This window comes from Bombina bombina, chromosome 7 (assembly GCF_027579735.1).
Source record: "Bombina bombina isolate aBomBom1 chromosome 7, aBomBom1.pri, whole genome shotgun sequence".
Classification (NCBI taxonomy): Eukaryota; Metazoa; Chordata; class Amphibia; order Anura; family Bombinatoridae; genus Bombina; species Bombina bombina.
In genome coordinates, this window is record NC_069505.1 from 439,268,394 (window position 1) to 439,284,327 (window position 15,934).

The following is a 15,934-nucleotide window of genomic DNA, read 5'->3' on the forward strand; positions in this document are numbered from 1 at the left end:
GGCTGTGCCCGGAGAAAGCTTGTGGACAGGGCAGCTAAACTATCAAAAACTAACTGTCCCAGGAAGAAAAAAAAAGAAAAAATAGCACATATTATTTAAGGCCTTAGATCAGTGTTTCCCAACCGTGATCTTCAAGTACCCCCAACAGTCCTGGTTGAATTAGAGCACGGGTGAAATAATCATCTGATGGATGAGAGTAGGTTGGTTACTGATCAGCTGATTACTTCCCCTGTGCACTGGTTAAGCTATAATGAAAACCAGGCCTGTTGGGGGCACTTGAGGACTGCGGGTGGGAAACAATGCCCTAGATGATTGTCTGTTTGGCCTAACATTAGAGCCACCTTTGAGACTGGTGAGGCTGGCAAGGCTTGCTAGGCTAGTGAGACAGGGGAGGTTGGCGAGACTGCTAAAGCTGGCGAGACCAATGAGGCTGGTAAGACTAGAGAGGCTGGTGAGACTAGAGAGGCTGGCGAGACTAAAAAGGCTGGTGAGACTAGAGAGGCTGGTAAGACTGGTAAGGCTGGTGAGAGTAGTGAGACAGGTGTGAATGGTAAGGCTGCTAAGGCTAGTGAGGTTGGTTAGGCTGGTCAGACTAATGAGGCTGGAGAGATTGGTAAGGCTGGTGAGACTAGTGAGGCTGGAGAGATTGGTAAGGCTGGTGAGACTAGTGAGGCTGGAGAGACTAGAGAGGCTGGCAAGACTGGTGAGGCTGGAGAGACTAGAGAGGCTGGTGGGGCTTGTGAGACCAGTGAGGCTGGTTAGACTGGTAAGGATTGTTAGGCTAGTGAGACTGGAAAGGCTGGTTAGGCTAGTGAGGCTGGTGATACTGGTGAGACTAGTGAGGCTGGAAAGGCTGGTGAGGCTGGCGAGACTGGTAAGAATGGTGAGGCCTGCAAGACTAGTAAGAATGGTGAAACTGGTAAGGCTGGTGAGACTGGTAAGGCTGGTGAGACTAGAGAGGCTGGTTAGGCTGTTGAGACTAGTAAATCTGGTGGGACTATTGAGGCTGGTAAGACTAGTAAGGCTGGTGAGACTAGAGAGGCTGGTTAGGCTGTTGAGACTAGTAAATCTGGTAAGACTAGTGAGGCTGGTGAGACTAGTGAGACTGTCAAGACTGGTTGAGGTTCGCTGACTACCTCTTGTAATTAATGCCACCTGATACTTACCTTCTGTTGCACGGAAAGCAGAGCACAGATATCCAGCCTCCTCACGTACTCGCTCTGCAATTGATTTCTTCCCCATCCCAAAGTCCCTTAAAGTAGACAGCGCAAATCTCCTCCGTTCTTTCCATTCACGATTGTATCGTGTGAACGCAATGCCTAGGCAAGACAAACAGGTCTTACTACACAAGCACATGACTTGCGACTTCCTGGGATTTATCAGAATAATATCTGGTTATGACTGCTATGCAATACATGTTGCAGCAAACACAGATAAATTAACTAATGATTTCAAAAGTGCATGGACTTGCCTTGTATTGTAACCGGTCCAGCAGCCCAGGGGTTAATAGTTATTTCAAGCCTACAGAAGGGCTGACAAATTTCTATGGAACCTGAGAACCAGACATATTAGGATCCAGAAACACATCTTTGGGAACCACAGAAGGACCATATAGCTATTTGTGCAACAATATAACTAGTTAGGAGCCATTTGTGGGACTCCCTGGCATTGGGATTTGTTCAGCCCTGTGCTGGTGTTCAGAATAAAGGTTATTATATAGACATACAAGCCAGGATTTTGCACAAATAAAGTGCTCTAATTCATGGGAGAATGTTTTCCTCTTTTACTGTGTGTTTAAAATTAAATGAACCACTGTGAGACTGGAATATAGTGTTTCATTATGTGTAGTGAAAACCCTGCAGTATACCCTTTTAGGTTAGTTGATTTTGTGCAACATTTGTACTTGTTCCTTGTTCCCTGGAGAGCCTGGAAGACAACTCCTGGAATTTAACTACGCTGCAAGTTGTCTCCAATGGCTGCAGGTTACACAGTGATTGTTTAGAGCAGTGCACAAACCTATTTACAGCAAGATCCTAATTGGCCACAACCAAGCGAGATCAGACAAATATACGCACCGGGGATTTCAGCTAGTTTGTAAATCTTTAATAAAGTGACCATAGTAAATACTTTAAAACATTTCTTTTTATGCACTTCAGTACACAATATACATATATAATAATGTCCCATTATGTAATCAAACTCATGCTCTTGAAACTCCCCCAATCTATACAGCCAGTGATAAGAGCATACACAAGTATTCCTGTACTCCAGTAGTATATGGACAGGAGGACATCACAAACAAGGGATCACTTACCGTTATCAAAGCCGAGATGTTCAAAGAAGGGAATAGAGGGTCTGTCAGCTGTGTCCTCTGATTTGGTGACAAGCGCTTCCTTTACCGCCTCATAACCACTCACCACAACAGCCTGGTCTTTAAACATCTGCAGGCTGAATACATTCCCGTATTTGTCCCTCAGCTGGAATCACAAAACGTTCCTGTGAAATGGTTTTCCTATAAAATAACGCACTATACTGACAGGCACTGTAATGTAGTCATGGGGTGAAAGGTTAGTCACAGGTGTGTAGAGGGTAGGGCAAGAGTGAATGGTCAGGGAAGTACTAACTGGCTGCAGCCATTTCATTACATTCCCAGCATGAACCAGAGAATAATAGGCGTGACTATTATTCTGTCTCATGTAGATCAGCCTGCACTCTGTCACAACCAGGGCTTTTTTGTGGGGTTGGTAAAGGGTACCACCACCCCTGTCACGTTATAACAAGTAAGATTTGTAATTATCATGTCAATACTCATTGACAAGGGGAAGCTGCAATATAGCTGACTGTGCCAATACCATAATTATACAATATTGTTTCAGTCGGAGCGCTGACTGTGCCAATACCATAATTATACAATATTGTTTCAGTCGGAGCGCTGACTGTGCCAATACCATAATTATACAATATTGTTTCAGTCAGAGTGCTAACTAGGCCAATACCATAATTATACAATATTGTTTCAGTCGGAGCGCTGACTGCACCAATAACATAATTATACAATATTGTTTCAGTCTGAGCGCTAACTGTGCCAATACTAAAATTATACAATATTGTTTCAGTCAGAGCGCTGACTGCGCCAATACCATAATTATACAATATTGTTTCAGTCGAGGCGCAGACTGTGCCAATACCATAATTATACAATATTGTTTCAGTCTGAGCGCTAACTGTGCCAATACTATAATTATACAATATTGTTTCAGTCAGAGCGCTGACTGTGCCAATACCATAATTATACAATATTGTTGCAGTCGGAGCGCTGACTGTGCCAATACCATAATTATACAATATTGTTTCAGTCGGAGCGCTGACTGTGCCAATACCATAATTATACAATATTGTTTCAGTCGGAGCGCTGACTGTGCCAATACCATAATTATACAATATTGTTTCAGTCAGAGTGCTAACTAGGCCAATACCATAATTATACAATATTGTTTCAGTCGGAGCGCTGACTGCACCAATAACATAATTATACAATATTGTTTCAGTCTGAGCGCTAACTGTGCCAATACTAAAATTATACAATATTGTTTCAGTCAGAGCGCTGACTGCGCCAATACCATAATTATACAATATTGTTTCAGTCGAGGCGCAGACTGTGCCAATACCATAATTATACAATATTGTTTCAGTCTGAGCGCTAACTGTGCCAATACTATAATTATACAATATTGTTTCAGTCAGAGCGCTGACTGTGCCAATACCATAATTATACAATATTGTTGCAGTCGGAGCGCTGACTGTGCCAATACCATAATTATACAATATTAATTCAGTTGGAGCACTGACTGTGCCAATACCATAATTATACAATAATGTTCCAGTCAGATGTTGACTGTGGCAATACCATAATTATACAATATTGGTTCAGTTGGAGTGCTAACTGTGCCAATACCATAATTATACTATATTGGTTCAGTTGGAGCGCTAACTGTGCTAATACCATAATTATACAATATTGTTTCAGTTGGATGCTAACTGTCCCAATACCAAAATTATACAATATTGTTTCCATCGTATGCTGACTGTGCCAATACCATAATTATACAATATTAATTCAGTTGGAGCACTGACTGTGCCAATACCATAATTATACAATATTGTTTCAGTCGGATGCTGACTGTGCCAATACCATAATTATACAATAATGTTTCAGTCAGATGTTGACTGTGCCAATACCATAATTATACAATATTGGTTCAGTCGGAGCGCTAACTGTGCCAATACCATAATTATACAATATTGTTTCCGTTGTATGCTGACTGCGCCAATACCATAATTATACAATATTGTTTCAGTCGGAGCGCTAACTGTGCCAATACCATAATTATACAATATTGTTTCAGTTGGATGCTGACTGTCCCAATACCATAATTATACAATATTGTTTCAGTCGGAGCGCTGACTGCACCAATAACATAATTATACAATATTGTTTCAGTCGGAGCGCTGACTGCGCCAATACCATAATTATACAATATTGTTTCAGTCGGGGCGCAGACTGTGCCAATACCATAATTATACAATATTGTTTCAGTCGGAGCGCTGACTGTGCCAATACCATAATTATACAATATTGTTTCAGTCAGAGCGCTGACTGAGCCAATACCATAATTATACAATATTGTTTCAGTCTGAGCGCTAACTGTGCCAATACTATAATTATACAATATTGTTTCAGTCAGAGCGCTGACTGTGCCAATACCATAATTATACAATATTGTTGCAGTCGGAGCGCTGACTGTGCCAATACCATAATTATACAATATTAATTCAGTTGTAGCACTGACTGTGCCAATACCATAATTATACAATAATGTTTCAGTCAGATGTTGACTGTGGCAATACCATAATTATACAATATTGGTTCAGTCGGAGTGCTAACTGTGCCAATACCATAATTATACTATATTGTTTCAGTTGGAGCGCTAACTGTGCCAATACCATAATTATACAATATTGTTTCAGTTGGATGCTAACTTTCCCAATACCAAAATTATACAATATTGTTTCCATCGTATGCTGACTGTGCCAATACCATAATTATACAATATTGTTTCAGTCGGAGCGCTGACTGTGCCAATACCATAATTATACAATATTGTTTCAGTCGGATGCTGACTGTGCCAATACCATAATTATACAATAATGTTTCAGTCAGATGTTGACTGTGCCAATACCATAATTATACAATATTGGTTCAGTCGGAGCGCTGACTGTGCCAATACCATAATTATACAATATTGTTGCAGTCGGAGCGCTGACTGTGCCAATACCATAATTATACAATATTAATTCAGTTGGAGCACTGACTGTGCCAATACCATAATTATACAATAATGTTTCAGTCAGATGTTGACTGTGGCAATACCATAATTATACAATATTGGTTCAGTCGGAGTGCTAACTGTGCCAATTCCATAATTATACTATATTGGTTCAGTTGGAGCGCTAACTGTGCCAATACCATAATTATACAATATTGTTTCAGTTGGATGCTAACTGTCCCAATACCAAAATTATACAATATTGTTTCCATCGTATGCTGACTGTGCCAATACCATAATTATACAATATTAATTCAGTTGGGGCACTGACTGTGCCAATACCATAATTATACAATAATGTTTCAGTCAGATGTTGACTGTGGCAATACCATAATTATACAATATTGGCTCAGTCGGAGTGCTAACTGTGCCAATACCATAATTATACTATATTGGTTCAGTTGGAGCGCTAACTGTGCCAATACCATAATTATACAATATTGTTTCAGTTGGATGCTAACTGTCCCAATACCAAAATTATACAATATTGTTTCCATCGTATGCTGACTGTGCCAATACCATAATTATACAATATTAATTCAGTTGGAGCACTGACTGTGCCAATACCATAATTAAACAATAATGTTTCAGTCAGATGTTGACTGTGCCAATACCATAATTATACAATATTGGTTCAGTCGGAGCGCTAACTGTGCCAATACCATAATTATACAATATTGTTTCCGTTGTATGCTGACTGCGCCAATACCATAATTATACAATATTGTTTCAGTTGGAGCGCTAACTGTGCCAATACCATAATTATACAATATTGTTTCAGTTGGATGCTGACTGTCCCAATACCATAATTATACAATATTGTTTCCGTCGTCTGCTGACTGTGCCAATACCATAATTATACAATATTAATTCAGTTGGAGGGACTCAGGCAAAGGAAAAGGACCTTGATGTGGTGCCTGAGCTTTCCCATTTGGCCAGATGCGGTGACTAACCTTTCCAGTTGTGATTTTATCTTAGCTGTGAGCTAGCTGGTGAGTGCTGGGTGTTTCTATGTGTTGTATTACTTTTTATTTGTAATTTCCCTTGTTTCTTGCACCCATTCCGGACTGGGGTTAACTGCCTGTGGCTCTGGTGACATCACAGCTTTTTTGGAGTGCTATTTAGCACCCAGGGCTGGATGTTACTGAGTCACAGGATGTGTACCTGATCCGGTCTTGGAGTGCAGTTCCCTTCCATGTTTTGTATTTTCTATGGGTGATTACAGCCACCTGTGCACCCCTTCTTTGTTCTCAGTTTGTTTAGCTTTGTGAGCTCGCATGATGGTGTGCCTGTGTTAGGGACTCAGGCAAAGGAAAGGACCTTGACCTGGTGCCTGAGCTTTCCCATTTGGCCAGATGCGGTGACTAACCTTTCCAGTTGTGATTTTATCTTAGCTGTGAGCTAGCTGGTGAGTGCTGGGTGTTTCTATGTGTTGTATTACTTTTTATTTGTAATCTCCCTTGTTTCTTGCACCCATTCCGGACTGGGGTTAACTGCCTGTGGCTCTGGTGACATCACAGCTTTTTTGGAGTGCTATTTAGCACCCAGGGCTGGATGTTACTGAGTCATAGGATGTGTACCTGATCCGGTCTTGGAGTGCAGTTCCCTTCCATGTTTTGTATTTTCTATGGGTGATTACAGCCACCTGTGCACCCCTTCTTTGTTCTCAGTTTGTTTAGCTTTGTGAGCTCGCATGATGGTGTGCCTGTGTTAGGGACTCAGGCAAAGGAAAGGACCTTGACGTGGTGCCTGAGCTTTCCCATTTGGCCAGATGCGGTGACTAACCTTTCCAGTTGTGATTTTATCTTAGCTGTGAGCTAGCTGGTGAGTGCTGGGTGTTTCTATGTGTTGTAATTCAGTTGGAGCACTGACTGTGCCAATACCATAATTATACAATATTGTTTCAGTTGGATGCTGACTGTGCGAATACCATAATTATACAATAATGTTTCAGTCAGATGTTGACTGTGCCAATACCATAATTATACAATATTAATTCAGTTGGAGCACTGACTGTGCCAATACCATAATTATACAATATTGTTTCAGTCTGAGCGCTAACTGTGCCAATACTATAATTATACAATATTGTTTCAGTCAGAGCGCTGACTGTGCCAATACCATAATTATACAATATTGTTGCAGTCGGAGCGCTGACTGTGCCAATACCATAATTATACAATATTAATTCAGTTGTAGCACTGACTGTGCCAATACCATAATTATACAATAATGTTTCAGTCAGATGTTGACTGTGCCAATACCATAATTATACAATAATGTTTCAGTCAGATGTTGACTGTGCCAATACCATAATTATACAATATTGGTTCAGTCGGAGCGCTAACTGTGCCATTACCATAATTATACATATTGTTTCAGTTGGATGCTGACTGTCCCAATACCATAATTATACAATATTGTTTCCGTCGTATGCTGACTGTGCCAATACCATAATTATACAATATTAATTCAGTTGGAGCACTGACTGTGCCAATACCATAATTATACAATATTGTTTCAGTTGGATGCTGACTGTGCCAATACCATAATTATACAATAATGTTTCAGTCAGATGTTGACTGTGCCAATACCATAATTATACAATATTGGTTCAGTCGGAGCACTGACTGTGCCAATACCATAAACAGAAAATTTTACTTTCAACTTGTAATACAAGTGCACAGATGCACTCAGTATGGACTTTACTTGAGTGTGATTTACCCTAAAAATCTTGAACAAAATGTCACGTTTTTTGTAACAATTCCACACTGCCTCACATTTACCTTAGACAAACTGTCAGGGAGGTTATTGAAATCAAGAAGGAATATGTTCCCCACAAAAGGCAGTGGGCATGGTCCAGGGGGAGAGCCGGCTCCTCGTCTCCTGTATTTCATGAAATCAAAGAGTAGTGCAAGGAGAAGAAAAGCGAGACCTATAAGAGTGGCATTCCACACAGGGCACCAGGAGCCAGGCAGTTGCAGCAGTGCCATGTCTGGGTTAACTCACTCACTGGTTCAATCCTGAAATTATAAATATAAATATGAATTCCCCTGTTAGCTCACACAAAGACCACAAAGGCCGTAATTCCCGTCTCACACCCCAGTGTTAATCTTTACACTTCTGACTGTTCTGTAGTTTGTAGCAATCAGCAGACAAGCCCAGCTTCCTTCTTGGCTGTGGTCCTAAGACAGCCCTATAATGCTTTGTTTACAACTGGTGACATCATGGTTAATGAATGCCGCCTATGCACACGCTACAAAACTCATGGGAATGAGAAATATGCAGGAATTTCCCTGAACACTAGTAACCTGGGGTGTTTGTAGCCAGTTATATGCTGTATACAGCTGATAACTCAGAGTGCCAAGTCTTTCAGAAAATAAGGTACATGTACCTACATACCCCACATCACTGGCACGTGGTACATGCACAGATCTCTGTCCTCTTCTTCGGCTAAAATATTCTGTTAATATACACTGAAGCAAGTTTTTTTTAACATTTCCTATGTTTCTGGTAATCAGATTTGTCGATAGGAGTTAGCACATTTTTCACACATTATTTGTAAATATAAAAAAAGAGGATAGTTTGAAATGAATCAAAGTCAACGAGTATGTGCTGTGCACAAGCATGTGTTTGCTGGTAGATTCAATATAACAAAAAAACAATTTATGTAAGAACTTACCTGATAAATTCATTTCTTTCATATTGGCAAGAGTCCATGAGCTAGTGACGTATGGGATATACAATCCTACCAGGAGGGGCAGATTTTTCCAAACCTCAAAATGCCTATAAATACACCCCTCACCACACCCACAATTCAGTTTAACAAATAGCCAAGAATTGGGGTGATAAAGAAAGGAGTCAAAGGCATCAACAAAGCAATTTGGAAATAATTGTGCTTTATACAAAAAAAATCATAACCACCATAAAAAGGGTGGGCCTCATGGACTCTTGCCAATATGAAAGAAATTAATTTATCAGGTAAGTTCTTACATAAATTATGTTTTCTTTCATGTAATTGGCAAGAGTCCATGAGCTAGTGACGTATGGGATAGCAATACCCAAGATGTGGAACTCCACACAAGAGTCACTAGAGAGGGAGGGATAAAAATAAAAACAGCCATTTTCCACTGAAAAAATTAATCCACAACCCAAAAAATAAGAATATTCTCATAAATGAAAGGAAAAAATTGAAATCAAAAGCAGAAGAATCAAACTGAAACAGCTGCCTGAAGAACTTTTCTACCAAAAACTGCTTCTGAGGAAGCAAATACATCAAAACAGTAGAATTTAGTAAATGTATGCAAAGAAGACCAAGTTGCTGCTTTGCAAATCTGATCAACTGAAGCTTCATTCTTAAAAGCCTACAAAGTAGAGACTGATAAAGTAGAGACTGATCTAGTAGAATGAGCTGAAATTCTCTGAGACGGGGCTTGACCCGACTCCAAATAAGCTGAATGAATCAAAAACTTTAACCACGAAGCCAAGGAAACAGCAGAAGCCTTCTGACCTTTCTTAGAACCAGAAAATATAACAAATAGACTAGCAGGCCCATTTATCAAGCTCCGTACGGAGCTTGAAGGGCCGTGTTTCTGGCGAGTCTTCAGACTCGCAAGAAACACAACTTATAAAGCAGCGGTCTAAAGACCGCTGCTCCATAACCCTGTCCGCCTGCTCTGAGCCTTTACTGGGTTTACCGGAATGCATGAGGGAAAAAATCTTCTCACAGGCGGTCTTACTCTGAATCCTATTCTGTAACCTGAGAGACAATACTCTGAATCCAATGATTTTGGACCGAATTGATCGAAACATTTTTGAAAAATTTTAATCTGCCCCCTACCAGCTGAGCTGGAATGAGGGCCGCACCTTCATGCGGACTTGGGGGCTGGTTTTGATCTCTTAAATGGCTTCCTTGGGTGAAGGATTAGGTTTCTGTTCTTTATTTTGACGAAAGGAACGAAAACGGTTAAAAGCTTTAGATTTACCCTTAGGTTTTTTATCCTGAGGCAATAAAACAAAATGTATGCTTACCTGATAAATTTCTTTCTTTTGCGATGTACCGAGTCCACGGTTTCATCCTTACTTGTGGGATATTATCCTTCCTAACAGGAAGTGGCAAAGAGAGCACCCACAGCAGAGCTGTCTAAATAGCTCCCCCTTAACTCCACCCCCCAGTCATTCGACCGAAGGCCAAGGAAGAAAAAGGAGAAACTATAAGGTGCAGAGGTGACTGAAGTTTTTAATAAAAAATACCATCTGTCTTGAATAGACAGGGCGGGCCGTGGACTCGGTACATCGCAAAAGAAAGAAATTTATCAGGTAAGCATAAATTTTGTTTTCTTTTGCAAGATGTACCGAGTCCACGGTTTCATCCTTACTTGTGGGATACCAATACCAAAGCTTTAGGACACGAATGAAGGGAGGGACAAGACAGGAACCTAAACGGAAGGCACCACTGCTTGCAAAACCTTTCTCCCAAAAATAGCCTTCCGAAGAAGCAAAAGTATCAAATGTTTAAAATTTTTAAAAGGTATGGAGCGAATACCAAGTCGCAGCCTTAAAAATCTGTTCAACAGAAGCATCATTTTTAAAAGCCCATGTGAAAGCTACCGCTCTAATACAATGAGCTGTAATCCTTTCAGGAGGCTGCTGTCCAGCAGTCTCATAAGCCAAACGGATGATGCTTTTCAGCCAAAAGGAAAGAGAGGTAGCCGTAGCCTTTTGACCCCTATGCTTTCCAGAATAGACAACAGAGAAAGAAGATGTCTGACGAAAATCTTTGGTTGCCTGCAAATAAAACTTCAAAGCACGAACCACGTCCAAGTTGTGCAAAATCTTTGGTTGCCTGCAAATAAAACTTCAAAGCACGAACCATGTCCAAGTTGTGCAATAGACGAACCACCATCCTTCTTATAAGGATTAGGACACAGAGAAGGAACAACAATTTCCTGATTGATATTCCTGTTAGTAACAACCTTAGGTAGGAACCCAGGCTTGGTACGCAAAACCACCTTATCAGCATGGAAAACAAGATAAGGTGAGTCACATTGTAATGCAGATAGTTCAGAAATTCTTCGAGCTGAAGACATAGCAACTAGGAACAAAACTTTCCAAGATAAAAGCTTAATATCTATGGAATGCATGGGTTCAAACGGAACCCCCTGAAGAACTCTAAGAACTAAATTTAGACTCCATGGCGGAGCAACAGGTTTAAACACAGGCTTAATTCTAGCTAAAGCCAGACAAAAAGCCCGAACGTCTGGGACATCTGCCAGACGCTTGTGCAACAGAATAGACAGAGCAGATATCTGTCCTTTTAAGGAACTAGCTAACAATCCTTTCTCCAATCCCTCTTGGAGAAAAGACAAAATCCTAGGAATCCTGATTTTACTCCAGGAGTAGCCTTTGGATTCGCACCAAAAAAGATATTTAGGCCATATCTTATGATAGATTTTCCTGGTAACAGGCTTTCGAGCCTGAATCAAGGTATCTATGACCGACTCAGAGAAACCCCGCTTTGATAGAATCAAGCGTTCAATCTCCAAGCAGTCAGAAATTAGATTTGGATGCTTGAATGGACCAAAAGGTCCTGTCTCAGTGGCAGAGTCCATGGTGGCAGAGATGACATGTCCACCAGGTCTGCATACCAAGTCCTGCGTGGCCACGCAGGCGCAATCAAAATCACCGAAGCTCTCTCCTGTTTGATTCTGGCAATCAGACGCGGAAGGAGAGGGAAAGGTGGAAACACATAAGCCAGGTTGAATGACCAGGGTACTGCTAGAGCATCTATCAGTACTGCCTGAGGATCCCTTGACCTGGATCCGTAACAAGGAAGTTTGGTGTTCTGATGAGACGCCATCAGATCCAATTCTGGTGTGCCCCATAGCTGAACAAGTTGAGCAAACACCTCCGGATGGAGTTCCCACTCCCCCGGATGAAAAGTCTGACGACTTAGAAAATCTGCCTCCCAGTTCTCTACTCCTGGGATATAGATCACTGACAGATGGCAAGAGTGAGCCTCTGCCCATCGGATTATTCTTGAAACTTCTATCATCGCTAAGGAACTCTTTGTTCCCCCCTGATGATTGATATAAGCCACAGTCGTGATGTTGTCTGACTGAAATCTGATGAATCTGGCCGAAGCCAGCTGAGGCCACGTCTGAAGAGCATTGGAAATCGCTCTTAATTCCAGAATATTTATCGGTAGGAGGGCCTCCTCCTGAGTCCACAAACCTAGTGCTTTCAGGGAATTCCAGACTGCACCCCAGCCCAGTAGGCTGGTGTCTGTCGTCACTATAACCCATTCTGGCCTGTGGAAACACATTCCCTGGGACAGATGATCCTGTGACAACCACCAAAGAAGAGAGTCTCTGGTCTCTTGATCCAGATTTATCTGAGGAGATAAATCCGCATAATCCCCATTCCACTGATTGAGCATGCATAGTTGCAGTGGTCTGAGATGCAAGCGAGCAAACGGAACTATGTCCATTGCCGCTACCATTAGACCGATTACCTCCATACACTGAGCCACTGACGGCCGAGGAATTGAATTAAGAGCTCGGCAGGTTGACAAAATCTTTGATTTCCTGACCTCCGTCAGAAATATTTTCATGTCCACCGAATCTATCAGAGTCCCTAGAAATGAAACTCTTGTGAGGGGAGAAAGAGAACTCTTTTTTACGTTCACCTTCCACCCGTGAGATCTTAGAAAGTCCATGTGAGACTTGGCTAGTTGGAAAGTCGACACTTGAATTAGAATGTCGTCTAGATAAGGCGCCACTGCTATGCCCTGTGGCCTTAGGACTGCCAGAAGGGACCCTAGCACCTTTGTCGGGTTTACAGACAATTGAGAAAGATGGAACCTCCCCCTTGGAGGAGAATCCTTAAAATCTAGAATAAATCCCTGGGTTGCGATTTCTACTGCCCAGGAGTCCTGAACGTCTCTAGCCCAGGCCTGAGCAAAGAGAGAGAGTCTGCCCCCTACTAGATCCGGTCCCGAATCGGGGGCTACCCCTTCATGCTGTCTTGGTGGCAGCAGCAGGCTTCTTGGCCTGTTTACCCTTGTTCCAAGCCTGGTTAGGTCTCCAGACTGGCCTGGATTGATCAAAGTTCCCCTCTTGCTTCGCAGCAGGGGAAGAGGAAACGGGACCACCTTTGAAGTTTCGAAAGGAACGAAAATTATTTTGCTTGGTCCTCGTCTTATTTGCCTTATCCTGAGGGAGGGCATGACCCTTCCCACCAGTGATATCAGAAACTATCTCTTTCAATTCAGGTCCGAATAGGGTCTTACCTTTGAAAGGAATGATCAACAGCTTAGATTTTGATGAAACATCAGCAGACCAGGGCTTAAGCCATAACGCTCTACGCGCTAAAATGGCAAAACCTGAATTCTTTGCCGCTAATTTAGCCAGATGAAAAGCGGCGTCTGTAATGAAAGAATTAGCTAGCTTAAAGGGACATGAAACACAATTTTTTTCTGTCATGATTTAGAAAAAGCATGTCATTTTAAACAACTTTCTAATTTACTTCTATTATCTAATTTGCTTCATTCTCTTGATATCACTTGCTAAAAAGCATATCTAGATATGCTCAGTAGCTGCTGATTGGTTGCTGCACATAGAGGCCTTACATGTGCATTGTTATTTCTTCAACAAAGAATATCTAAAGAATTGAGCAAATTAGATAATAGAAGTAAATTGTAAGTTGTTTAAAATTGCATGCCCTATCTGAATCATGAAAGTTTAATTTTGACTAGATGTCACTTTAAGAGCCTTAATTCTATCCAGAATGTCATCTAATGGGGTCTCCGCCTGAAGAGCTTCTTCCAGAGCCTCCAACCAAAAGGCAGCTGCAGTGGTTACAGGAACAATGCACGCTATAGGCTGGAGAAGAAAACCCTGATTTTCTTTAGGAGACCCTCTAATTTTTTATCCATAGGATCTTTGAAAGCACAACTGTCCTCAATAGGTATAGTTGTACGCTTAGCCAAAGTAGAAATAGCTCCCTCCACCTTAGGGACCATCTGCCATGAGTCCCGCATGGTGTCAGATATGGGAAACATTTTCTTAAAAACAGGAGGGGGAGCGAACGGATACCTGGTCCATCCCACTCCTTAGTCACAATGTCCGAAATCCTCTTAGGGACCGTAAAAACATCAGTGTAAACATGAACCTCTAAATATTTGTCCATTTTACACAATTTCTCTGGAACTACAATAGGGTCACAATAAGCGGAGGTGTTCCAGCTTAAATTTAAATGCCGTCATATCTGAATCTGTCTGAGGGAACATTTTTCCTGAATCAGAAACCTCACCCTCAGATAGCAAATCCCTCATCCCTACCTCTGAACATTGTGAGGGAATATCGGATATGGCTACTAAAGCGTCAGAAGGCTCAACATTTGTTCTTAACCCAGAGTTACTGCGCTTCCCTTGCAACCCTGGCAGTTTAGATAAAACCTCTGTGAGGGTAGTATTCATAACTGAGGCCATATCTTGCAAGGTGAAAGAATTAGATGCACTAGAAGTACTTGGCGTTGCTTGTGCAGGCGTTACTGGTTGTGACACTTGGGGAGAACTAGATGGCAAAACCTGATTTCCTTCTGTCTGAGAATCATCCATTGCCAAACTCAAAATATGCTGTCTGCAGTTTATAGACATATCAGTACAAGTGGGACACATTCTAAGAGGGGGTTCCACAATGGCTTCTAAACAAATTGAACAATGAGTTCCCTCAATGTCAGACATGTTGAACAGGCTAGTAATGAGACAAGCAAGCTTGGAAAACACTTTATTTAATGAAAAAAACACAATTTTCAAAAAAGGTACTGTGCTGCTTAAAATTACCCCAAACTTTCCGAAATTTTTACAGTATACACATCAAGCTTTAGTAAGATTGCATTAAGGCAATTAACCCTCAAATGTGGAAACCGGATTGAAAAGTGTTCAAAATCCGGTAAAACCCTTGTCAGCACCCTGCCACAGCTCTGCTGTGGCGCCTACCTGCCCTCAAGGATCGAAAATGTAGGAATAAAGCTTCGATTAGGCCCTTAGAAGTGCACCAGGACCCTCCTGTTGTAGCTTGCTGCTTGTCTATGTAAAACAACTGTGCAACTGAGGCGTGAAAATAGGTCCCGCCCCTCTTACTCGATGTTGCTGGGGCCTACACACAAATCTACCAAACGATTTTTAAGCCATGTGGGTTATAAAAACCCCAAATAAGCCAAGTGTACCCATAAAAAACAAAATTTATGCTTACCTGATAAATTTCTTTCTCTTGTGGTGTATCCAGTCCACGGGTTCATCCATTACTTGTGGGATATTCTCCTACCCAACAAGAAGTTGCAAGCGGATCACCCACAGCAGAGCTGTCTATATAGCTCCTCCCATAACTGCCACTCCCAGTCATTCAACCTAAGACAAGCAAGAAAAAAGGAGAAACTATAGGGTGCAGTGGTGACTGTAGTTTAAAAATAAAAAAATACCTGCCTTAAAGTTACAGGGCGTGCCGTGGACTGGATACACCACAAGAGAAAGAAATTTATCAGGT

General features: G+C 41.5%; 1 protein-coding gene across 1 annotated transcript in view; it reads right to left on the reverse strand.

Moving 5' to 3' along the window:
- The window catches only part of LOC128666647 (cytochrome P450 2D15), a 159,775-nt gene extending 151,226 nt beyond the window's left edge, over positions 1 to 8,549 (reverse strand). The window contains exons 1-3 of the mRNA XM_053721354.1: positions 8,174 to 8,549; positions 2,315 to 2,477; positions 1,167 to 1,319 (exon numbers count right to left, since the gene is read on the reverse strand). Of these exons, the coding sequence (XP_053577329.1) occupies positions 1,167 to 1,319; positions 2,315 to 2,477; positions 8,174 to 8,380 (523 nt within the window). The 5' untranslated portion in view covers positions 8,381 to 8,549. The remainder of the gene's footprint in view (positions 1 to 1,166; positions 1,320 to 2,314; positions 2,478 to 8,173) is intronic.
- Positions 8,550 to 15,934: the final 7,385 nt, after the last annotated feature.